This window comes from Patiria miniata, unplaced genomic scaffold (genome assembly GCF_015706575.1).
Source record: "Patiria miniata isolate m_02_andy unplaced genomic scaffold, ASM1570657v1 HiC_scaffold_19, whole genome shotgun sequence".
Lineage (NCBI taxonomy): Eukaryota > Metazoa > Echinodermata > Asteroidea > Valvatida > Asterinidae > Patiria > Patiria miniata.
Genome location: NW_024037057.1, coordinates 6634455 through 6659995, shown reverse-complemented (window position 1 = coordinate 6659995; position 25541 = coordinate 6634455). Strand labels below are relative to the sequence as shown.

General features: G+C 40.6%; 1 protein-coding gene across 3 annotated transcripts in view; it reads left to right on the top strand.

Moving 5' to 3' along the window:
* Nucleotides 1-3985: 3985 nt before the first annotated feature.
* The window catches only part of LOC119725549 (APOBEC1 complementation factor-like), a 28322-nt gene continuing 6766 nt past the window's right edge, over nucleotides 3986-25541 (top strand). Inside the window, exons 1-6 of one of the 3 annotated variants that reach the window (XM_038196984.1) lie at nucleotides 3986-5011; nucleotides 18017-18191; nucleotides 19819-20032; nucleotides 20690-20861; nucleotides 23810-23893; nucleotides 25357-25458. In XM_038196984.1, coding sequence (XP_038052912.1) covers nucleotides 4319-5011; nucleotides 18017-18191; nucleotides 19819-20032; nucleotides 20690-20861; nucleotides 23810-23893; nucleotides 25357-25458 — 1440 coding nt within the window. In that variant the 5' untranslated portion in view covers nucleotides 3986-4318. The remainder of the gene's footprint in view (nucleotides 5012-18016; nucleotides 18192-19818; nucleotides 20033-20689; nucleotides 20862-23809; nucleotides 23894-25356; nucleotides 25459-25541) is intronic. The other 2 variants (XM_038196982.1, XM_038196983.1) reach the window with 2 other exon arrangements.

Below are 25541 nucleotides of genomic sequence, written 5' to 3'. Positions count from 1 at the left end.
CAGTTGTTTCTTGAACAACAGATAGGTGTAAACTTGTATTTTCCTGAAATCCAGTTGGGCAAGGGCCAACTTATATTTCTCCTCGATGTGATTATGATACATTCCACACAACTTGACCATTTACGATCTGACAAACTGCAGATGCAAAACTATGGACGGGCGTCGACAGGACTGTCGGCTGCAGATCCCCGCCGGAAGAAACCAGCCAAGCTCCCGTGGGGAAAGATGTCAACACGCGGCACAGTCAAGTCTGATCGGTAACCGCCGTGTTGCAGACAATGCTGTCTCCCCGTAAAATCATCGGGGCCGTAATCACAAGTCCGACGACTCATAAGTCCGACGCCTCATAAGTCCGAAATTTCGGTCTTATGAGGTGTCGGACCTATATGAAGCGTCGGACTTCATAATGAGCGGACCCCAAATCATCTCCATGTACTGAGGAATGAAAATGTAGCATAATGGGCAAAAACTTCACCTAACTTCTTTGTTTTGTTTTTTAAAGGACATTTAACCCTTTCCAACGTCTACCTTTTCACCCCAAACCGACTAATTAGTTGAAAGACTTCGGAGTGTATCAGAGAAGGCATTTAGAGTTGAAAAATTCGTGGAAGCACGCCCGGCTTGGGTTGGATTCAACCATGGCTCAATGTGGTCATGGTCGAGCGTGCATGTGACATGATGATTGTAAAGGAGCGGCATCGTCTGAGGAGTTCGTCCAAAATGTTACAACTTTGTTTGATCTTTGCGTCTTGCGCCGCCCTTTTTAGTACGCCGCCTTGTAAAACATTCTTAATCCTTCTGCTGTTGTGTGCTTGCCGACTCGTGTGCTTTTGTTGGCCCAAAACCGAAGACCGCAAAAAGGTGTGAATGACCAGTGATGTTGTTTCCAGTGTTCGCTGATGATGGGAAGAAACAAAAGAATTGTAGGACAAGGAGGTTGGGGTTATGCCAAGAGGACAATTATGAACAAAATATTGAGAGGAAGATTCTGTTTTTGACCGTCCGACCCGGAGGTTTGAAAGTTGGTAGCAAAATAATATGGAACCAACACATCCGCTGTCGTTCATTGTTGACCATTTTTGGAGGGTCATACACAGTTTTTTGTGGTCTGTGGCATGTTTTCAAGACTTATCATTTGCCTGAAATAAAAAGTCCATCATTATTTTTTTCAAATTTCAAAATAATATTCAAACTCAAAGCCACAATTCTTCAAACAGAGTTGCACGGATTGTACGTGACAGAAACCCCTCACGCACTGTCCGCGCGATGGCCCCGCCAAAAACATGAAGATGTTTTGAACTTGTCCGGAAGACACAGATGTTCTTTCAAGTTCCCCGCACCTCTCAAAGTAAAATGGCTTGACGAAATACGAGTTATCCTTCTAGCTTTGTGTCGCCGCATCTAATTAGGAAAAAAATACCTAGGATTAGGAACGTCCAATTAATGCGGCAGATCACAAAGCCCGTGATTTTCGTATGACTTGGTGGGGTAGGCCGGTAAAGAAGGTGGATTGCGGCGGGTGGGGTAGGGGATGCCATCGGCGTCAATCGGTGGGGGAAAGTGGAGGAGGATATCATATCATTTGCCCCCCCCCCCCCCCATTTTTTTCGTCTCCGAATAAATATTATACATTAGATAACATTTTTATTCGATAGCTCAGAATAGCTGATTCATTTAATCCAATTTTGACAAAGATGTTAAAATGATGAGATTTTGCTAAATAAAATTGGTTAAAGTGGTCAGAAATTACCTCAGATCGCACCACCGGGAATCCAACATTTTCCCGGCCACTCAGTAATTGGAAGGCTTCGCGCTTCGCGCTCGCCTGATTTCTGAGATAATGTCTCCCCCATGCACTTTTGACAAGCGATTGACGCCCTTGGGCAGGCCCGAAGCAATTCTGGTGGAAGGAGTGGTTCCTTAATGTTCAATTAAAACTGGAAAGCTACAAATTCAGTAAACTTTGAGGTGCATGGGTGGTTCGAGCCTGCCTGGACCACCTCACTATATGCCATACGGTGCACTGTGTTTGTGCGCTAGGGCGACTGCTCTATGTTCCGACACCCCTATGCTCCGACACCCCTATGTTCCGACAACCTGCACATAAGATTGTGTTACTCCCGGTTAGGGTTAGGATTAGGGTTAGGGATAGGAATAGGAATATGTGCAGTCGGAACACAGGGGTGTCGGAACATAGGTGTGTAACCGTGCGCTAGCCGATCGTTTGATTCTATGCTTTGTGTGCGCTGAAGCAAAAATACAAAGCTATTCGAGTTTTACTTGCTTTAGTTGCTTCAAAAATTAAATTTCCCCTTTCCCCTGTTCTTTTGACACAAAAACCGCTCGGTACGGTAAATTAACTTCCAAAGGTCATTCCCCCCCCCCAGTCGATCCCTCGTAAGTGTGTCAATTCAGTTCAATTCATTAATAGTTTATTAAAAACATGTCTCGCAGTTGAAAACTGAATAGGCCTACATGTGAATATTTGATCTTTAAAAAATATAAACTAATGTAATGTGTCCCTAAGTTAAAATGAAAAAAAAAATGTAATTTCGGTGGGGAAAAAAGAGCTTGAAAAAACTTCTGAATTCAACTATTTTTGTGCTATTTATCACTCGTTCAAAATATTTTTTTCCCACTCCCCCAAGTTAAAAGAAAGAAAAAAAATTAGACCAGTATTTCAATATGTGAAGAGTTATAGAAATGACCTCTCCCCAATGTCAACGCAAGCTATGTAACAATACTATCCATATCAATTTGATTAATTATGTAATAATCTCTCCATGTTGGGGAAAAAATACAGATAGCACGCATGAATTTGCACACTTAAATCTCAAAGAACAACCAACACAATTTAGAGTCGGCTTTGGCATGATTCTCTTATCAACAATTTGACTTTACTCTCTGCTGGTATAGTTATTATTGAGAAGTTAAATTATTGAGTTAATAAAGAAAACCCAGAGTCATTAAAAAAATTATCGGGCTCCTCCCCTTGGCCGATATTTGGGCAGACATTACACGCAAGGTCGGCTGCAAAGACTGTAAACAAAAATCTTCGGTTTTATCTCTGCAGAACACTTAACCTTATCGCATTTGCAAAATTAAGCCCCGGCCGGCTTTATAAGCGGTTAATCTGCAGATAGCCTCATTACAAGGTATGCATGCAGTTTTTTAAGTTGATATCAGACGAGAACCGAAATTAGAGTTTCTCAATTAAGCAAACTTAAAAAGCCTACAGAAACACATAGGAGGGAATTTCGGTTACACACCGAAAAAAAAGTTTCCCTTTTTTAACTATTGATTTTCATTTTAATTAAAAAAACCTAAACAGCGCGCCGATATTAAATCTGACTGGAACTTTTTTTAGTTTTCATGAACTAGAAACCATTATGTTCGGAGTAACTGCCACAAGAAAATTTAATTGTAAAAGTAAACAATTATTTATGGGACAAAAAAATAAAGTTAAACATAAACTTGAAACTTTGTTGAAGGAGACAAGCGTTGTATCATTCAAGAATGATATTTGGTAGGCATGCAATATTTCCTTTTAAAATGGAGGAAAATAACTCATACGATGTACCACAACAAATAACTTAACACTACAGATATGTGTTCCTGGTTTGAAACCTCGCATCAATAGATTCGGTGATCTCTCTGTAATTATTTTTTTCGAACAAGCAAACTTCCCAGCTAATTGTTTGCCCATCACGCGTCATGTATTGGAGGTAGGTCGACATTTGACCCACTGCATGGCACGCCATAATTACCACGCATCCGATTTGTTGACTTTGTGAGCAGCCGACATCACCGCTTAATCAAAGACAACGCATGCGCAACATCACCGCAAACTGATGACGCCCGGGGCATTTTCATATCGGTTGTAATCAATCGCCGATTGGGAACTTGAGAAAACGCAACGATTTTTCACGCTTTTTCCAAAGCTACTTAATCTTTTTGAGCTTTTTTGGACGAATTCTTCCAACTTTTATCAGAATTTGATATTATTTTGTGGTATAATTGCCTTAAAAGTGTCTAATTGTCAAGAGGCCAAATCAGTTTCGATAGATCGATGCTTCGGTTTTTGTGTAATCGATAGGTTTATATTTAGCACGCGCATTGTATTTTATCAGATTAATCAGATAACGTGCTAGCTAGCTGTTGTTGGCAAGGTACGAGATCGCACGCATGGAGAGACGAAACCGGCTGGCGTAATTATCCAAACCAACAAGATATGAAGTGATTCTATTTTTCAGATCAGTCCTTGGCCAGCCGGGAGCCCAACCAACCCATCATTGAATCAAAGAACAAAACAGTAATCATGGAAAATTCTACAGGCAAGCCAGCGCCCGAGGGCATCGCCGGGGCCCGCAACGAGGCGGCCCTGCTGGCCCTCATGGAGAAGACCGGGTACGACATCGTACAGGAGAACGGCCAGCGTAAATACGGCGGGCCCTGCCCCGGCTGGGAGGGCCAGCCGCCCTGCCGAGGCTGCGAGGTCTTCGTGGGCAAGATTCCCCGTGACCTCTTCGAGGACGAGCTGGTGCCGGTCTTCTTGAAGGTGGGCAAGATCTACGAGCTCCGGCTCATGATGGACTTCAGCGGGAACAACCGTGGCTACGCCTTCGTCATGTACACTAATCGGGAGGACGGCAAGAAGGCCGTCAAACAGCTGAATAATTACGAAATTCGCAAGGGCCGCTACCTGGGCGTCTGCCCCAGCGTCGACAACTGCCGGCTGTTCGTGGGCGGCATCCCCAAGAACAAGAAGAAGGAGGAAATCCTCAGTGAAATGGCTAAAGTCACTGAGAGCGTGGTCGATGTGATCGTGTATCCATCGGCCACGGACAAGACCAAGAACAGGGGCTTCGCCTTCGTCGAGTTCGAGAACCACCGGGCGGCAGCCATGGCAAGGCGGAAACTAATTCCGGGAAGGATCCAGCTATGGGGACACCAGATCATGGTTGACTGGGCAGAACCGGAGCGAGACGTCGACGAAGACATCATGAAGACGGTAAATTTATCTCATAGTTATTTGGCAGACCTAAATATTGTGTTGAAAATTTTACCTGTGCGTCCATGTTTTGTTTTTAAGAAGGAAAAAGCCTAGGCCTACATTTTATTTGAACATGTGAAACTAGTGAAGCTTAAATCAGCTTACTTCACAAAATTTGGAGCGTATTTTTCTCACAGGCCTACCCCAAATTCCCCCCAATCATGTTGTTAACGAATTACAAAAATATGACTCGAAACTGTAGTATTGTAATGTTGATCACCATGTGATGAGATGACATGTTTCAAATGAATAATTTGAATCGAATGGCTGTTTTAGAATTTCTAATAAATATTTTTCAAATGTCTTGAATTTTGATGTTTTTTCCTGTTTAGTCTAGACCATGACAAAAGTGTTCACTATGTAACAAGCCAGCTGTGTTCTATTCTTTCCAGGGTACAGAATGAAGAACGCTGAATTTCAATTGTAAAATTTAAAAATGTAAAATTTCAAAACTCTGAAATGAGTTAATAATTGCTTGTGGTTTATCACACTAAACTTAAAACTTGTGACGCAACTTTTTTCATCATATATTATCTCAATGAAGGTCAGTCATTGCAAAAATGTTGAAAAGTCATGAATCTGGGACTAAAGAGGAAGAAACATTTCCAATTTGGTTAGAAAACACTTTTGAAACTGTACTCAACTCTCCATAGACTTTGTGCACAACCAAAGAAGTGGCCTCTGATACTGTACATACTTTCCCAACGTAACTTGTAATAAAACAACAATATTTAACTTTTCAGACCAAACTGAACTTGAAGATTTTTCCCAAAAGACCATAGTTCGAGACAACTATAAACATTAGGACCCTTCCTCATCATGTTTTGAAGCAGTGAAGGTCCAGTGAATTGTAATATGATGCGACACAGTTGAAGAGACACTTCTTGAAAATATTTTCACTTTTCCCTTGACCTGTAACCACAGAGCAAAGAACTGATCAATGTTTTGGATGGCTTTTTTTCTCTCTAAAAAATGGAGCTCAGTTCAATTTCGTTATCAAAACCAAAGTTGATCCCAAAGGGGAGAGATCAGTCTAGTTGTTTGTGGTTTGGAAGACGGATGTTTAGCAAATGGGATGGATTTTGCACAAGATTTCATTTTCCAATGTAACACAAGTCATCCAAACAAAATGGTGATTTTTTCCCACGATACAGCATGGTCGGGATTTTGAACCCGATTTTTGGAACGAATGTAGTATCCAGATGCTATGTTGTGTACAGAGTATATGGAGAGTCAAGACAATTTTCAAAGTATTTCCTAACCAAATTGGAAATATTTCTGAGTCCCAGATTCACGTCTTTTTAACATTTTTGCAATGACTGAGCTTCATTGAGATGATAGATGACGGAAAAAATGGCATCAGGATGCGACATTCTTTCCCAATTTTTAAAAGTTCGCATACACTGCTAAATCTCTGCACAATCATTTTCATTCCATTTTCTTGTACCCCTCATAACTAAGCTTCAATAGGTCATATTTTACATTTTTTAAAAATAATATCTCAATACAGGCTGTTTCTGCCTACTGAGGTCACTTAAAGGGAAAATACAACATTTGCAAACGTCAAAAAATAAAACTACCAAATCATTTTGAAATACCTTGCTGGACTGTTAGTGAATGACAGTGTAAAGCATCCTGTAAAATCATGGCACCTGGTATACTGTCATTTTCAAGAAAAGTGGTATTTTTGTATCAATTTCCAACGCTGATCGGCCGATCAGCGTTGGAAAAAACTGGCTTTTTTTCAAATACTGGCCCCAATTGACCATCGCACTTGTTTGCAATCAATTACAAACCTATGAACGGGTACGAGCCAGCTAGACTGGTTCCCTGACCTTACAATTCCCCAATGTATGTAAACTGCTCAGTTTCTTCTTATATGGAGTCAGGGAACCAGACTACAGGAAAATGATTGTTTTTCTTGGTTTTTATAGCATTTTCGAACCCAAAACCTCAAAAAAGTCAGTGTAACTATATTTGCTATATATTTCCAACCCCCCAATTCCATCCATTTCTGAAAATTACAGCAAAAGCAAATGATGTATATTCCCTTTAAAGTTATAGTCCATCATTTGTAATTTGTGCATTTTGTTCGTTTGAAGCAACAAAAGTGCTCAAAATCTAAAGAAGGGTACAGAACAACTAACCTGATAAAGTTTCAGCTCGGCTTCAGCTGTATATTCTGAGAAAAACAGCATTCTAGGATCTCAATTTCAAATCAAAAGTTGCTGAATCATGTTTTGAATTGCGCCTGAATTCAGCGTCCGAGACACATTCTCGCTGAGCCGAATGCAGCTACGCGATGTCGCGCACTGATCTGACAAATTATAGCAACCGGGGGTGCGTGTGCGTCGTGCCAATGCTTGCGCGCGCTTCGCCGAATAACAAAACGAACTACTAATTTGGTGCGTCTTAAAAAGCACCGTTGGAAAGGCCTTCTTTCGTTGATTACTTCAAAATGACAGCTTGCCAGAAAGAATAATTTCACAGGGAGTTTAGTCCCCTTACTATCTTTCAACCAAGTATGTTTTTCAACAATAATTATGCCAGCTACTTTTCGGATAGCTGCAAATGATGGACTATAGCTTTAAGGGTTAAAAACCAATTTTATTTATTTAGGAAAATCAGTCAAACACATGCACAGTTTACTCTAATACAAAACCAGTCTGTTTCAAGGTAGAATTCATGGACTTCAGAAAATCTTTCTCGCCAAGACCTCTATCCTGCACCAAACAAAAAGTACATGTACCAACAGCACAAGACAAACATTGTGCAACCTGGCTGCTTGCCCCGCTCTCTTTTTGTCTACAGCTTTTGGGCACCCTCCTTTTCAAATTTGAACAGGGGGGTTATGAACATCTTCATGTGTGCAGAGGTCAGGCCATGTGTTACGAGGAGACCTACTGTACAAATTAATAGGCAGACTGAGGGCTTCCCCCATATTTATTGCATGTTTTATTGCTGGGCGGTGGTGGCTGCCATTTTGTTTTTGTATTTTTTTGCCCAACACATGCGTGTGAACTTGTACATTACAAAATTTGTTGCTTTGTGAGCTTATTGTGCGTGCTAGTAGTAGGCAAAGTCCGACGACAATAAAATTGTTTTGAGATTCAACAAATGCTTAATTGATTTAAAACGAGCATGCAAACATTTGACTCAATTTGAAAACATAGCCTGTACAATGGACAGCTTTATTCACGAGTCAGCCATGTTAAATCAAAAGCGAGGTAAAAACTTCATTTTTGGAACTTGTGAACAGAAATGAAAGCAATGAAACAAAGTTCATTACAAATTAATACCAGTCTGCTCTGATCATTGATGAGTTACATACATACTTAATGTTTGGTACCCTAATGTTTCAAGCATATTGTAAAAAAAAAAATTGAGGCTTGGAACGCATAAAGAGTCTGGCACCATCCAATTCAACAGCTTAAGGCCTAACATTTATATAATACATTCAGGGAACCAAATCAAAAATGGCTTCCTCCTGATGTGAATAAGGTATATTTGCTCTTGGCACAAGAGAATAATTACATTGCAGGAAAATTGTACAAGTGTTGTACATTTTAACCATATTTTGTCTCCAATAATTTGCCAGCAGTGTCAAAGGCAGAAAAGGCTTTGGTTAAATATCATTCCATCCTTGTATTATAAGTTGTACTAAAATAATTTTCCAATGAAGACAACAGTTCTTTTCGTCTAAATTTAACTCTGCACAAATACGACCACCCAGTTATTGCGACACACCCCCTTGCTGCGATATCAACCAACGAATGGAAAACCTGTCCAGTGCAAAAAAAGGGATGGGGGAAAAAAAGTACACATCATGCATACACGCATGTTAAGCTGTTTACGGACTTGCATCCGTTATCACTCGAAGGACTTTAGTCCTTCGACCCAGGGCTCAGAGATAAAGCCATACATAGGGCTGAGTCATTAAGTAACCAGAAGTTTGTTAAATTTTAAACCAAAAGACAGGAGCTGGCAGAGATTAGTGGATTTATCGCTTGTTTTTTTCCCCTAGACTGATTGTTGGTTGCCATGCCATCCCTCCAATCCTCACTGCGACATGATCCTCGCATCTTTTGGCTAGAATCTCAAACGTCCATTTTTTTTCCCACAAGACCAGTGCAAAAATGACAACTCCAAAAAACAACACAACATTTTCAGTTCACTGCAACCTATTAAAGGGTTGTTAAAAATATCTCTGGCATACATGTACCACTTGTAAACATAATTGGTGAACTTTAATCAAACAGAAATGAAATACCGGTAGGTATAGGCATACATTAAGCAGATCATGCCATAAATTAGGCAATTTTGTAGTTTGAGGTAAAAAAAACATTTGAGAAACATCCTTTTAAGAAAAATATCCACTGCATGTGAACTGAATCGATGGGAACATTTTGAAATTGAAACAAGTGGGGACAGATCCTAAATAAATTTGCAACAAATATCTAGGATGTCTGATACCGGTAGTTTGATGGAAGTTGAATTTATAATTTCAACTATTTTGGTTGTTTCCAAATGTGACTTCACTTCTTGAATTCTGATCAAAATTCACCAATTCGCTACTGTTGAAATTTGTTCTTCTACGGTGATTGGAGAATAAAAAACTGTAAAATGTTAGTTTTAAATACTTGGTATACAGTCTGATACTGCATCACGGATTTAGTTCCGTGGAAATTCCCCTTATACCCCAAAGAATCCATTGGTCTAACCTATTGCATTGTACAATATGGTACCAGGTATGCAATTATGAAATTGAACATTGCAATGAGTCATAATACCATGACTTCAGCACAAATCGCAGGCCTAACCGCTGGACTTGAATGCCACGTGCACTTTACGTGGTCGCTATCAACGGCCTTTCAGGTTTTTTTTTCTTTCGCCCAGAGACCCTTGGACCCAGCACTGTGTAACCGTGTATTTATTAACCTGTGCGTGCTTTGAAACGATAAAGGCCCAGGCTCGCCACACAGTGACAGATATATTAAGGTTGTTTGACAAACATACATGCCCCATAACCGTCCGATTGTCTAAAAGACACCCATGCTGCACGCAATTTGGCGTGCGTGTCGGTACACGCCCACCGTTCAGTTTTAAAAAAAGTGGGTGATGGTTCAAAGTTGAAAAAAAGTAGAGTGAACTCTGCTGGTGATAATCAGGAATCACTTCTTTTTTTTTCCTCCCTCAAATTAGCCGAGTAAACCGTTAGCTAAAAAAGTGCTCTGCAAAGTTGAGAGTATAAAACGTGGTTATAAATTAAATTTAGTGTTTACCAATGGATAGGCCAGCTGTACGTGTTCTGAATAATGGAAACATGGGTAATCTACATTTGTCTGTTAAAAGACGTCATTTAAAATGTCTTAATTGTAAAGTGTCACTGACGTAAACTGTTGTCATTGTTTTGAATGCCATTATTAACTTCTTTTCATTCGAAGTCTTATGAAACGAAACAAAATGTCTTTACGGATGCGGTCGGCCTATACAGATCTTGTTCAAAGGAAGAAATAAGATTTTCTCTGATAGTGTAAAAATGTCAAGGTAGAGATAAAGGAGACTTCAACAAAAACCTGTCGGAGTTCTGCGATTCAAAGTGAGTTTGTAGCAAATTATGTTTTTTTTTCACCAACTTCACTCTTTTCTGATCAATATAAAACCTTATTTCAACTAAAAATATTTATAAATCTAGTAATACCATAACTGGCGCTTGAAATGTGTGATGAAAGGTTTTATCACCTATACTTTTAAAAATTAGTTGGAGAACAACAGTTTTGCACATTTTGAGCAAGAAAGGTTAATCCTGGCAGCTGAAACGGCAGTCTGGTCTATATCACCACCTAGCCACAATCCCTCAACTTTACCCAGGGATTTTATGACATTACAAATTAAAGTTAACCAGCCCTAACATCCTTCACAAGGCCCCAGGCCACTTTGTTTTGTCAATAAAGCTAAATTCTAAAGCCCCCTCAAAAAAAGACCAACAAAAGAAATGCCAAAGGCGTGACTTGCAGTTGTTGTTACACAGCAAAGCCCATAATTGAGCGGGGCTGACTTTATGACACTTGTTGCTCAATGATCCTCATCCATTCTAATCCCTTAACCTCTTGTCACTGCTTTTGATGGTCTTAAATGGCGCACATGGACTGCCTTTGTTGGGAGGACTAAAGTGTTGTTGGTTAATTGTCACAGCTTTTACAAGGCAGCCTTACATCTCGACTGTTGTTCTGCAGTCGAGCAGAAAGAAAATCAGTGGCAGGGTATATGTACATACATGTATATGGTGGTGCTTTTGTTGGGATCATGTAGCAGATAATGGAGGTGGTTTAAAGGTAGAATGCATCATTTGTGCATTTTTTTTTTTTTTCGTTTGAAGCATCAAGAGTGCCCAAAATCAGGTGCTTAATAACTATAACCCGATGAAGTTTTAGCTCTGTGAATGCTGTGTATTTAACACAATATTCTAGATCTTGGTTTCAGTTTAAAAAGTTTCTTAAAGTTGCCGAGTCATTATTTGCAGTGCATGCGCCCTCTCATGACACAATGTTTTCTTCAAATGTCTGCTGATGACTGCAAATGGTGCCCAACTAAACTGGGAGTCCAGAGAGGCCACAAAAAGCTTACACTCGATCGTAACCCCATTTAAAAATACATTAACATTGCGCAGCAGCAGGATTCCTGTCAAACCAGTGAGTTTGGCGGTTTTGAGACATCATCTTTCATTGATAAAACATTTTTGTGCATTTTGCGCGCATACCAGAAACCGGAGACTTTTTTTTTGCCTTAAGCATGAAATGGCAAATTTGTGTGTGCTTCTAAAGACAGACAGTCGACCGTGCAACAAACATGTCGATCAGTTGTTCAGTTACGAAAAATCTCGTTCAAAAGTCTTGCAAAGATGGCCTTTCCTACACTTCAAGTGTAAATGTAGGGCATCGGTAAATTGTTCCACATTTAACTTGCCTATCGTAATGGCTCATCTCTAAACACGCATCAAGGATCAAACTTGTTGCAACTGGGCTTTACTGCAAAAAAAAATTAATGATGACCCCGCTGACATTTTTATCATTTTAATGCGCTCCCTGTATAAATCTTCCCCAGGTCCATCGAACAATTGATTATGTTAATGAGGAGATAGGAGATAGTTAAAGTTTAATTTGAAAGGACGAGCTTCATTGCCAGCGCCCGTAAATGTAGTGGTTGGGTTGTTGCATGTGGACTTCGTCAGTTTTTCTGCTAGGATTAGTCTGCATGTAATACTTGCATTTCAAGCATTAGAACAACTCAGTGCAGCCAATCTGTGCAGTTAAAAAGTCTTTTTCCGTTATCATGTGTTTTTCAGTAAATTTATAAGATGTAAATTTATGCAGGGAAGCAACTTGACAACCAGACTGTTGTTTGGACATAGGAGATTCAATATGCTTAAAAAGTCATCATTTTGTACACAGATCTGCAAGTACTTTAGGACTTGTGCGTTTTTTGTTTGTTTTTTGTTTTGGCAGAGAGCTTAACAATGATTTAAAATCAGCATTTTAACAATAAACATCAGAATAATCACACCAAGTCCTGCCTGATAGTATGACAAGTACTGTAGAACACACAGTTGAAACTTTGCTATTAACTTGCAAACTGCATGTATACGCAGGCTTGCCCCAGATGGCTACCCGTGCAGATTTCAAACTTTAACAAGTTTCTTCCAGCTGGAATCATAGTGTTTTTCACAGAAATTTGTTATATTTTTAGGCTCTTGCAGGAGCTTCTACCGGTACATGTCACTTCGTGGTTGGTTTGTTGGTAGGTCTGTCCCCAGAAAATCGACCAAAACAGGCCCCCTAAGTTTTCCATAAAATAGAGCTACTAATTGACAAAAAATTGACAAAATGCAATGCTATTGTCAGTAAATGCACTCTTGGCGAAAGTTTTCGGAACACGCCCCTTTGTCTAGATCATTGTCTATTTTGCATATTATTGAGACACTCCGGAACCAGGCAAGAGCTTATTATGTACAGTTTACATCCATAGATCCGACTGACTTCAATTTTATCAGTTAATAAGAATTCAGACCACTCTCTGTCACAAAAACTTAAGATGCCAGACCTTAGATGGTCTACCGTAGCCACAACGACTGGCTCGGAGCATGCTTTTGAGACGCCACTCTGGTGTTTCTTGGATCTGTTGAGGCCTTCTTTTCAGTTCCCACACTTCTTCCAGTCCTCTAGACTAGACGCGTGCCAATGATCTATTAACGGACCATTCCTAGGGGACTCAGCACTGTCAGTACCTATTCTTCATGATGATACTTCCCATGCCATGCAGCCTCCCAGACAGGGCTATCAGGAAGCAATTTAGGGCCTTAAAGGAGGTGTTGACAACTTGATTGTCTCGTGGATGGATTGAAGACTCCAAAACAATAACATTGGAATCTGATGCTTACAAGTCTTTGCATTGGAAACACTGTCATTAGGTCCTCAAGTTGAAATAATCATTTGTAGTATTACATTTACATGTAATATTACTCACAGGGGACTGACAGTCACTAGTGTGAATATGTTTTCCTTCAGGTAAAATTATTTCCACTGCATTCCTGGGCACAGAATTTCCCCCACCCAATTAAAAACATAGTCCAAAGTCCAACCACCAATTAAAATACAGAGTGTAGTGAAGTATATTTTGTCCAACTCCTAAAATAATTGATTTGTTTTAGCAGAGCGCAGAAATGCAGCTTATTTTTGCATGCCATTACAGCCACTTTGTGGTTTTCTTTTACTTCAGTTTAATTTTGTTCATACTGGTGATTAGCTCTATATTAACTCTATATTATTATCTCTTAATTAATTAAAGTTAATCAAGATTTTTCTCCTAGTTATAGTATTAATCTTTAAATAAAGTGGATTAGTAATGAAAGCCACAGCTCACATCTGGGAAGTGTGACAGGTGTTTTGATAAACACAATTATGTTAAAAACAAATTGAAATGCAAACATGTGTTTTATGGAAATCACCTGTAACAAGGCTATAAAAGCCAGGTAGGGACTTAAAAAACAATAAAATGTAGGGAATCAACGGACAATGTTCCGGTAAGACAATAGGTGATGGCATTGTTATGTTACACATAAGTGAGTAATCTCTTGAAACAATTCGGAGGGATTGGGTAGGCCTATGTATCTGGTAGATCTGTCAAAATTTGCAAAGTTGTCGGTAGAATTTGTCAGTGCTGTAATGGCAGAAAGTGCAGTGGGAGTAAATTCTGTGTGTGGCTCTTTCGCAATTTGTTTTCAAAATAAGCTTGTTCGCATACAGAGCCTGATGTAAAATAATTTCCTATTGTCCATCTTCAAGGGGATTTGTGTTTGAAGAAACACCATGCTTGTAAGTTGTACAGTGGAACGCAGCTATAACAAAAACATAAGGATCCACAGAAAGTGTTCGTAATGACGATCGTTCGGTATAGCGATTTTGTGCTGCCCGTGCTCCGGTACTAACCTTTCAATACATTGTGCCTTTCAAAACTTCACTCTGCCCGCTCTGGTAGTTACTGAAAGACGACTTTGAACACGCGCTGACTATCAAATTATCATTACACATTTTTTGAGCTCACTACCTACAGCAATGGGTGACTTTCCCCTTCTATTCCTTGGGGAAATAATAGCCACTTGTCGCTCTTCTCTTGACATTTTTTTTTCACCAACAATGTTCCGTACATTTGGAACACAAAAATTGGGAACCAAGGACAATGTTCGGTATTTAGGTGTTCGGTATAGCGATGTTCCTTTGCATTGATGGCTGTTTCCAACTTTCTGAGCTCTCAACGGAGTTGTGAAGTGAGTTGATAAGGAATTTGTTTATTTCACCAGATTTGGTTCCCTGGCTACCTGTGTACCCTCCTGAAAATCCACAAGTGTAGCTAGCCAAATTTTGTATCAGTATCACTATCAGAAACAATACTCAGGGGTTTGGGTATTGTCACCAACCCCTCCCCTCCCATTCACTCCCCTGGCCCAATGGGGCACCTTATCAGGAGGTTTGCGTTTGCCCTCTTGGGACACCATTATGGCCCTATCACACTGGGTGGGTGATAGTGTGGCTGGGCCTGTGTGTCAACTAGACAGGGCACTTTGCTTATCAGGGCCAGTTAATGACAGAGCTATAAAGAGCTCAGGGCTATTAAGAGATTTTTGTTAAGCAAGCTTGATACATTCCTAGAGCCTATACCCAGAGTAAGATGTTTAAAAACAATTGCAGAAATGCTGCTGATGTTGGTTCTTAAATAATGATGCATACATGAAGAACACACAAGAGATTTTTTGGGTAGCTATATCACAAGAAGAACAAGAAATGTTAAAAACCTGCAGATCCTGTTAGGGGAGAACGTGGAATTAAACAAAAGGCAAATTGCATGAGGTTTACCGCTACTTCAAGGTTTGTTTTTCAGAGCACAAGAGTTCAACCTTGAGTTAACCATTCATTTTTTTTGCATGAATTCTTCTCTTGAAATTGTAAAAAAAAGTATTAATTGCCTAGTTACATTGTCTATTGTGAATAATATGCAAGGAATACATTGATTGAAAACAATGTAAAGGCTAATGCTATATGTACCGGTACATAGTTAAAGAGGGACTGGTGTCAACACAATGTGAATGATGTTGCAGCATCCTTTTTCCCCCAAACACTAGCCTTGTCCTAACCACACATGAACATGTCCGAAAATGTCGACTCTAAAGTAGTGGAGACAAATGCACCTGCAGTCATCACAAAAAGAAATCCACAAATTTGGGTGATTTTTGAACTCAGGGTAACCCCAGGTGGGGCCAGCCCTGGCACACCTTGAGATAACCTGTCACTCGCAAGACCAATGTTAACAGCTTACTGTTCAAACCCAACTGTCTTTGCGTGCTGTGGTCAGTTGGGAGGTGGTTTCTTCTCTGAGTCTGAGGCATTAACCCCTAACATTAAACAGGTCCTGGCTGGACCTGTGTCAATTTGAAGACAGGCTTGAGCCTGTAAAGTGATAGCCTGCTAAAAGTTTACAGCCCCTGAATACTGCTTTACTGTGCAAACTCTTTTTGTCCACTTTTTAAAAACACACTGTAGGGTTTATGGTGACCGTTTTGTTAGTGCAAATTGGTGTTGAATTGGCAGTGGTTGGACTAGACTCTTTGAAAGGACTCTTTGAAAGGACTTGTGGTTTGTATTCTCATTGAGGACAACAATAAGCTAAACGCTGCTTTGTGGCTTTTATTGTTAAAAGTTAACTGGGGTGGTTCTCCTACATGTACATCTCTATTTAAGTGTCAAGTTAAGTGCTTGAGCTTCCACATTTATTTTTTTTATTCTGTGCAATAAATTGTTGTAATGATAATGGAAAATTTAATGATAGACTAAATTACCACAGATGACATATGGTACCGATTTCCCAAATTATTCTTATTTACTATCGAACTTACAGGGTCTATTGTCCATTAATTTGTGAGGCGTTCTGGCAAAATGAGACAGAACTGGGCAGAGGTCGAAATGAGGGTTTGTGAGTATTAGGACAGGACGATAAAATTCTCCAGACAATACTCTTTGCACTTCAATCGGACATTCCGTTGACAAGTAATGGCTGTTGAAAGTTCGCATTTATCGACGTCAAAAAGGAAAATACTGCGGAAAAAAACGCTTTTAAATTTTGACTTTTGTAGTTGTGAATATGAAAGATGCCAATTGTTTTCCTTTGAAAATACCTTTATTTCACAATGTTTACACTATTTCTTTAAAATAAATTACCGGTATGTGGAGTACACAACAATAAATCTAAAAATTAAAAACACCCTCACTTGGTTTTTTTTTTGGTTTTTTTTTTGCATTTTTATCCACTTCAGCCTGTGCCCAGTTCCGTCTCATTTTGTCAGAATGCCTCACATTTTCTTGAATATCACCGAATCCTATAAGAAAGTTTCCCAAAGTTTATAGAAAAAAACATTTTTCATTATTTTTGGTTAAAAATCATCCTTGTCCAAAACCAACCTGCAAGAATAAGCTATTACAACAATGAGAATGAACATTTTAGAAAGATTTGAACAGTTCAAGGAATTAGTTTCGATTTTTTTTATTTTAATAATTCGAGTGTAGATGTAACATGTAGGGCCTACATGTATCTCCACGAGTCCACATTTTTTAATTAGTAAAATGAACGGTAATTAATAATGTCTGCTTGTCAAGCACTTCTGGTCCTTTCCTTGGACGAAATTAAATTGGTGGTCACCCCAGTAACATTCAATGATGATGATGATTTCAGTTGTGAGAAGAAGGAAAGCTTAATTAGACTGAAGCATCTAAGTTTGTCCTGTTTCATTTTAATTAAATTTCAGTCCTTACTTAGTCCTTTCTTGTGATTGACTTCCAGTCAGTGCCCGTGTCTGACATTTGTCTTGAATTGTTTTCCTTCTGTTACGGATTTTAAACTGAATGCAAAGAGTTTCAAAATGTTGAGCTGAAATTCTGAAAGAGGTCCATATTGATCTGTACAAAATGATTTTTACTTCGGTGTACATGTATCTCAGTCGGTTTTTTTTTTAAAGTTAACTGTAACTTCGAAACCTGGGCCCAATTTTACAGCTCTTCTAACCACAGAATACTGCGCTTACGATCATCATTTTGTCTTAACCGCACTAGCAGAAAAATGATGTGCTAACCGTGTAGGCACAGAATCCTTAGTTACGGGATGTACGCATGCGTAGGAGCCAAAATTCCTCACTAACACCTGAAATACGCTTACTGTAAGCACAGAATTTTCTGCTAGAGTAAGCAGGGATTTTTCGCTAACTGTAACTGTAACTTAATTGGGCCCTGTTTTGCAACAACTTTTAAAAACAAACGGCCGTTATGTACCGGTACGTCTCTCGGCTGCAAAACCAAAACAACCGTTTGCAGTTATTTTGTGAAGCTTATGATATTTGTCTTTTCTGCATTGTAAACCCAGGTCAAAATTCTGTACGTGAGGAACCTCATGCTGCACACCACGGAAGAGACTATCCAGGCGGAGTTCAATAAGGTGAAGGAGGGCTGCGTTGAGCGTGTAAAGAAACTACGAGACTTTGCATTCGTCCATTTCTTGACGCGGGAGGACGCCTTCGTAGCACTCAAGGCCATGGACGGTGAGATTTTGGTGTCTGTTGATCCCTTGTACCGGTAGGGTGAAATGTTGCGATTGAAAGATGTCAGCAAATGAAACTATTTAGGTCAAGAAAAACAGAATTTGTTTCCCATTAGGCCCAGAAAAATGAAAAGTCTTCTTCCGATTACACAACATTCAAAAATAGGGTAGGTAGGTAGGGGTTTTTTTGGGGGGGGGGCAATTTTTTTGTGTACGATCATATGGAGGCGTCTGCGTGTAGTCAAGGGTAAAAGGTAGAAATTGATGTTTTGGGGGTTTTTTTTCTTTTTCATTTTGCCCATAAAAAAATTAGGGTAGGGGCTGTCAGAATAGGTACATGTACCAGTAGGTAGGGAAACCGGAAGCACAACTGGTTTTTTTTTTGGCCTTACCCCATCAAACCTACAAAATCATGCAGAACGTAATCATCTTTTTTCTTCTTTTTAATAAACAATACAATAATGATTATATGCTAACTGTTACTAAAGAAAGCATGCATGCCAAAAAAATAATCGACCATCATCCCACCCTAATTTTTTGCTCGGTATAAAAATGTTGGGAAAGAATGCCATTTCACTGGTTGTGTAAAGCCTATGGAGAGTGGAGTGCGTACCGGTATTTCTAACAAAATTGAAATATGTTTCTCAGTTTCAGATTCATGTGTTCTCAACATTTTCGCAATGACTGACCTTCATTAAGATCATATGAAAACAGTGGCGTCAGGATGCAATATTCTTTCCAAATTTTGAGCCACAAAAAAAAGAGAAGAATTTCATCGACCCTTTTTTATTTGGCCTCATTGGTCGTTTTGGTAAAGGACAAAATAAACATTACATTGCTTGTAAAGTTGAGCTGGACCAAACCGTCAGTACATAGTCGGGGACTCGATAAGTCGACGTCGGTCGATCACTCATTTGATCAGTAAGTTAGTCAGTGACTCGGTCAGTCAGAGAACTATCGCGTGGCCTTTTTGGGTTGGGCAAAAATGTGCTTATTGATCCTTATCCAGGCTCAAGTCAGGTAACTTGTAGCAAACTAAACGAAATCTTTGGGTGTCTTTTGGGTGTTTCCTAGATTTCCTTTGGACCTTTTTTTTTTCTTGGAGGTCCAGTGTCAGTTTCTCAATTAATTAAAGAGCATCAGTCTTTGCATCGTTTGTGCTATGGGTGGAATTTTAAGGTTAAGCTGAAAACTTCAGTTTACACATATGTTCTTCCTTTTAGGAGGAAGCCAACATTGTAACACAAGTTGTTTTGGCTTAATCAAATTAAAAATAAATAAAACCCAAGTTATCGAGTGTGTGGCCTAGTGGTTAGGATTCGTGACTCATGATCAGAGGGTCTGGGGTTCGAATCCAGCCGCTGGCCATATATTGTGGCCTTGGGCAAGGCACTTCACCCCCACTTGCCCCTCTCCACCCAGGAGTATAAATGGGTACCGGCATTAGCTGGGGAGTAATCCTGTGATGGACTGGCATCCCATTCAGGGGGAGTAGAAATAGTCTCAGTCGTTTCATGCCAAGGAAAACGGAGATTAACACCGGCCTGATGAGCCACATTGGCTCGGGACAGACTTTACTACTATCGAATTATTGAATGATCATTGTTGACCAACCCCTGTCTTTTCAGGAGCAACCATCGATGGCTCGGTGATTGAAGTGGTTCTCGCCAAGCCGGTGGACAAGAACGCGCTCATGCGCTTCCCCCGGGCCGGGGCCGGCAGGGGCTACATACAGCCCGGGGCCTACGGCTACGGCAGTGGGGCATATGACCAGCAGGTCGCGGTCCAGCAGTCAGCCCCATACTATCAGCCGTACAACAACACAGGCAGCGGCATGAATGGGTGAGTTTAACTGTAGTGGCTTTTTAACCACTTTGCGCCGGGATTAGTTTTGCCGAAATGTTCAATTTGTGCAAAAGGCAAAATTTTCCAGCCAAGTTCTGATGCACAGCCAAACGCCACAAATACAGATTCGCGAGAGTAATTTCTACAGTATTTGTACGATATTTCTTGCTTGAAACCTCATGTTTCAACACTCTGAGGTGTGCACTTGAGCGTATAAATTGCTCAGCAATAGGCCGTGCACAACGGCCAATTCAAGATGAATACACGGTCTGCCTCCACAAACTTCATGGACTTTGTGTGTGTGTGTGTGTGTAGAAAAGGCATGAGGGATTTTGATGTGTTGGGACGTAACCTGGAGGCGAGTAACGGCAATCATGACGTTTTAACCCGTCAGCCGTGCCTGTGTATAAAAACAGCCAGTGCATGTTATCACATCCTCCGACGCGAACTGGTTAAATGATAGTGTGTTACTGTATTTAATTTGTGAACAACTTGGATGTGAAAATATTACGTGACCTGTTTCTGATTTCATAACTTTTCTTCAGTTACATGTATGCATCACTTAACATTTTGAAACCATTTTCATAATTTTTCCTCGGAATAAGGCAGCGACTACATGTATGTATTTCCTGTCATTTTCCCCACCTCCATTAGGTTTGGCGCGGCGGGACGAGGAGCCATGGCACCCCGTGGAGCCTTCTCCCCTAGGGGACGAGGGCGCGGGGCAGCCGGCATGAGAGGCGCTGGAGGCCTACGTAGCTACGGCGGCCTCCAGTCCGGGGGCCGTGGTGGCTACCGGTACTACGACGGACGGAAGCCAGCTGAGGTTAGTCAATTGTTTTCAAAACTGAAGTCCCGTCTGGAGGTTAAAGCCAGCTTGGAAGACTTGATCCCATTAGTCTGTTTGTCACCCAAAACCGTCCTGCCTGTTACTTTCTGTATGCCCAAACCGCCCTGCCTGTTCCTCCCTGTGCTGCCCCCAAATGCCCTGCCTGTTACTCCCTGTACTGCCTTAATCCACCCAGCCTGTTACTCCCTGTACTGCCCCAAACCACCCTGCCTGTTACTCCCTGTACTGCCCCAAACCACCCTGCCTGTTACTCCCTGTACTGCCCCAAGCCACCCTGCCTGTTACTCCCTGTGCCACCCCAAACCACCCAGCCTGTTACTCCCTGTACTGCCCCAAACCACCCTGCCTGTTACTCCCTGTACTACCTTAATCCACCCTGCCTGTTACTCCCTGTACTGCCCCAAACCACCCGGCCTGTTACTCCCTGTACTGCCCCAAGCCACCCTGCCTGTTACTCCCTGTACTGCCCCAAACCACCCTGTCTGTTACTCCCTGTACTGCCCCAAACCACCCTGCCTGTTACTCCCTGTACTGCCCCAAACCACCCTGCCTGTTACTCCCTGTACTGCCCCAAACCACCCTGCCTGTTACTCCCTGTACTACCTTAATCCACCCTGCCTGTTACTCCCTGTACTGCCCCAAACCACCCTGCCTGTTACTCCCTGAGAGGTTAAAACCACTCTGCCTGTTACTCTCTTTACCACCCCAACCTCTTAACCACCCCTAACCCTAACCTAACTACCCTGAGTTTTACTCGCTGTACCCCCCAAACCATCCTGCCTTTTACTCTCTGTACTGCCCGAAACTGTCCTGCCTGCTCCCCCCCCCCCCGTACCACCAGAACAACCCTGCCTGTTCCGCCCTGTACCGCCCCAAACCACCGCCCCAAACCACCATGCATTCAGTTTGTATGAATTAATTGGGGACTAAATAAAATTTAATGCAATGTTGTACAAATAAATGCTAAAGGGTCAATGATCATTGTCTGTAATACTGTTCGACATTTTTAACTAATCCTTTCTGGTACATTTCAACTAGTCATTTTCTGAAGATATACATTTGTAATTGTGTCTTTCGTGGTTCTTTGACTCAATATTGTCCTTAACCTGTAGATTACCGATGAGTAGACATTAAAAAAATCCATTGTATTCTATCTTTGGCCATTATCTGATCTTGAAATTCAATTTTAGCCCACTAAGTACTGTTTGCGGAAAACATGTCTGATAAAAAAGTTTGATTATTAACCGGCGAATGAGATAAACTACATTTTGCATATTAACCCATTTTCTTTGATATGAAACTATCAAGAAACTCCTTTTTCTTAATCTATGTTTTGTGCAGTTTCTACCCATGCACGGTAATTATGGGGAAATTAAAAGCAAAATGAATTTTACTCAAAACATAAATATTCTGTACAAACCAGCCAGTATATGTTGCATCTTGGCTAACCTTGTTATGCATGGCGTGCCTTCAAGTAGATAAAGAGACTTACAACCAAAAACAATGTTCAGGCCTATGTTGTGCGTGGAACTTGAACCAGGGAACAAACGGTATAATGACCTAAGGCCCCCCCCCAAAAAAGTCTCCGGTTTCTTGTTTGCGCGCGCGTCGCCGTAGCCATGCGCGTCGGCAAAATGAAAAATTTTTTTTTCAATGAAAGATGATGTCTCAAAACCGCCAAACTCACTGGTTTGACTGGAATCCTGCTGCTGCACAATTTTAACTTGTTTTTAGATTGGGTTATGGTCGAGAATAAGCTTGATGTGGCCTCTCCGGACTCCCATATATTTGCACTAAGTTTAGTCGGGCACCATTTGCAGTCATCAGCCGACATTTAAAGCAAAAAAATCAGGTAAAAAAAAAAAGAAGCCGCGTCGCCGCACCACTTTTTGGGCAAGCTCCATACCAGAAACCAGAGACTTTTTTTTTTGGCCTAAAATTGAATTTTTTTTTTTGCTGGAATGAAAACTCTGCTTGATGCTTACACAGTGACTAATGATTTCTCTCTAACCAGCATGTTGATAATAATTTTTATGCATTTATTCTCTTTTTCTCTCTTCCTCCCCCGAAAACACTCCTAAATTCCTTGCATACCTTTCACCATGATTTGGACATTTCCCAACAATCACTTTTTTTTATTTTGCGGCACGACATATTTCCCACATTTGCACCGCCAAACCTTGCACATATTTCTGATTCAAATTTCTCATTCTTAAATCCCTCCGCCATGCCTGTCAAAACCCCTTGCCCGTCTTTCTGTACGGTAACGTCACACCGGACTTTCCTATATCACAACCCGCACAATTTCCCAAATCGCCTGTTTTGTCATAAATTCATCCATGTTGCCCGAATCTTTCCTTTTTTTTCCAAATTCATACATTTTTCCTACTGTGCTTTATATTTTGACATAATCCCCAACCTGTATGCCTATTTTCCTGTCTGCATGATCTTCCATCTGTACATTCTTGTTTAATCCTTTTCATCCATCCATCATATTTATGTATATATTAATGATAAATTTATCCATTATTATCATCCACGTCATCCTTAATGTAACTGTACTGAATCCATCCATTCACTCACCCACGCACCACCTATCTTTCCCTACCCTTCCCTACCTTTCTTCATCCTCCCACGTGGATGTTTCTTGTCTGAAATGCCTCTCGTTCATCTGTACCTCCACAACCCATTTCCGCAAAATCCATCCGTTTGAATCCTGCATCCCATCACTCCACCTGTGCACGTGCCTGTACTGCACCCCGCCCTCTGACTCACCTACTTACAACCTATCCATTCTTCCAAACCAATCTCTTTATCAACCTCCATCCCTCATCCACGCCCAATTGCCAACAACCTCGCCTACCACCGCATCCACCCTCTCACTCTCCATCCCACATTGCTCATGATCCTCCTCCCACTAACAGTCAAGGCTTTACGATATAATCCCCGGAATGGAACTGACACCCACCAACCCAGTAACTCTCAAGCCGCAGAAGAGTTTTGTCCAGGTATACCCAGAAAATCAGTGTTTGTTTTTCCCAGGCTACAATCGACAACACCAGAGTTTTTTACCACTGCAAGGTTTTTAAACAAAAACAGTCTAGGGATGCCAGATGAGGAGAATGATCGAGGTAGCTTGTTTTGTAAACCCTAGAAAAATTTATTTCAACCCTAACTCTCAAAGCATGATTTACTACGAACCATACCCATCCTGGCAAATTCCAACACCAGATGGGAAAGTGCATAATTCTGACTTTGATTCTGGAGGTGTGCTGACCCAGTGTAAAAGACTGTCAGTTTAGGGGTACTGTACCCATCCTGAAAGATTCCAACAAATATGCCGTTGGGGTTTGATGGGTTGAGCTCTGTTTAGTGTTAGGGTAATGAGAGTCGAACATAGTTTTTGAAACTGGTTAAGGTTGCTCTTCCTGCTTTATGTTTGAGTTTCACACCGGAAAAAAAAATAGATGCAACCAAAATGAAAGCTTTTTATACAGGGTCGAAAATGTCAAATTTTTTATGTTCAAATAAAACATACAAATAAATATATTTTGTTAGAAGACAACATATATTTAATGGTGAAAGAGATTTAGGGCAAAAGTAAGGTTTTATCCCTTCCAGTACATGGCATGTATTCCTATAACTACCTTGCTTTTTAGTGCAACCGCAGCTCAGACTAAACGTAATGTGGAAAATAAGGCATAGAATATTTTAATCTCTTACTTATCAAACCCCACTGCAGATGTAAAACATTTTAGATTAATGCCACAAGGGTTCAATTATTAACCAGTGTCAGTTGATAAACGAAGTACACACATCGATTTTCATGATGTCTCAGTCGATGTGCGTGTTATTATTAAGTAATAATCTGAGGAAAAAACACTGGCTGTAGGCACTGGTTTTTAATTTTTTTATACCTTTACCAAGATGAATTAAACAATAATATTCCGATTAGTTGAACTTCCAATCAACGAACTTGAATGAATAATTAGCAGTTACTAGATTCACAATATTGTTTTATTTCAACCAAGTTCTTGGGACTGATGTTTGGATGAGTTCATTGGAATCTTAGCTCTAAATTTTTAGACCAATGTACATGTACAAGTATCTCGGTCTTTCGTACAAAACGTCAAGTAAGTGTGGGAATTAGTGGGTTTTCAATTTTTTGTTTTAGTTTTTTACTCCAAAAAATTGTTGTATGGCTTGCATGGCATAATAACGCATGTGCATGAGCAGGAACTTCCATTTTAGCTGCGGCAAACTACTTTCAAACCCTTCAAACATTCTTGATGATAAAATTCTAATCCTCTGTCTAATATAGTACCACACATTGTAGCAATCTACTTGTATTCCTAACTGCTTTAACCTATTGTAGTTTCCTGAGGTCAGTTTTGGAATCCATTTAATAATGCGCTGATGAATTTCCAAACTTTTGCTAATTTGTTGTTGCCATTTCCGTCGTCCTCCGTAGATATTGGAGGAAGAATGCGCCAAGCACAACTGGGGCATACCCACCTACACTCTGCTGTCCAGCCGGGGGCCGCAAAATGACGTTCAGCTGTTTGTCTATAAGGTACTGTGATAACAAATATACATAAGGCCAAAAAAAAAGTCTCCGGTTTCTGGTATGCGCGCGCGTCGCCGTAGCCATGCGCG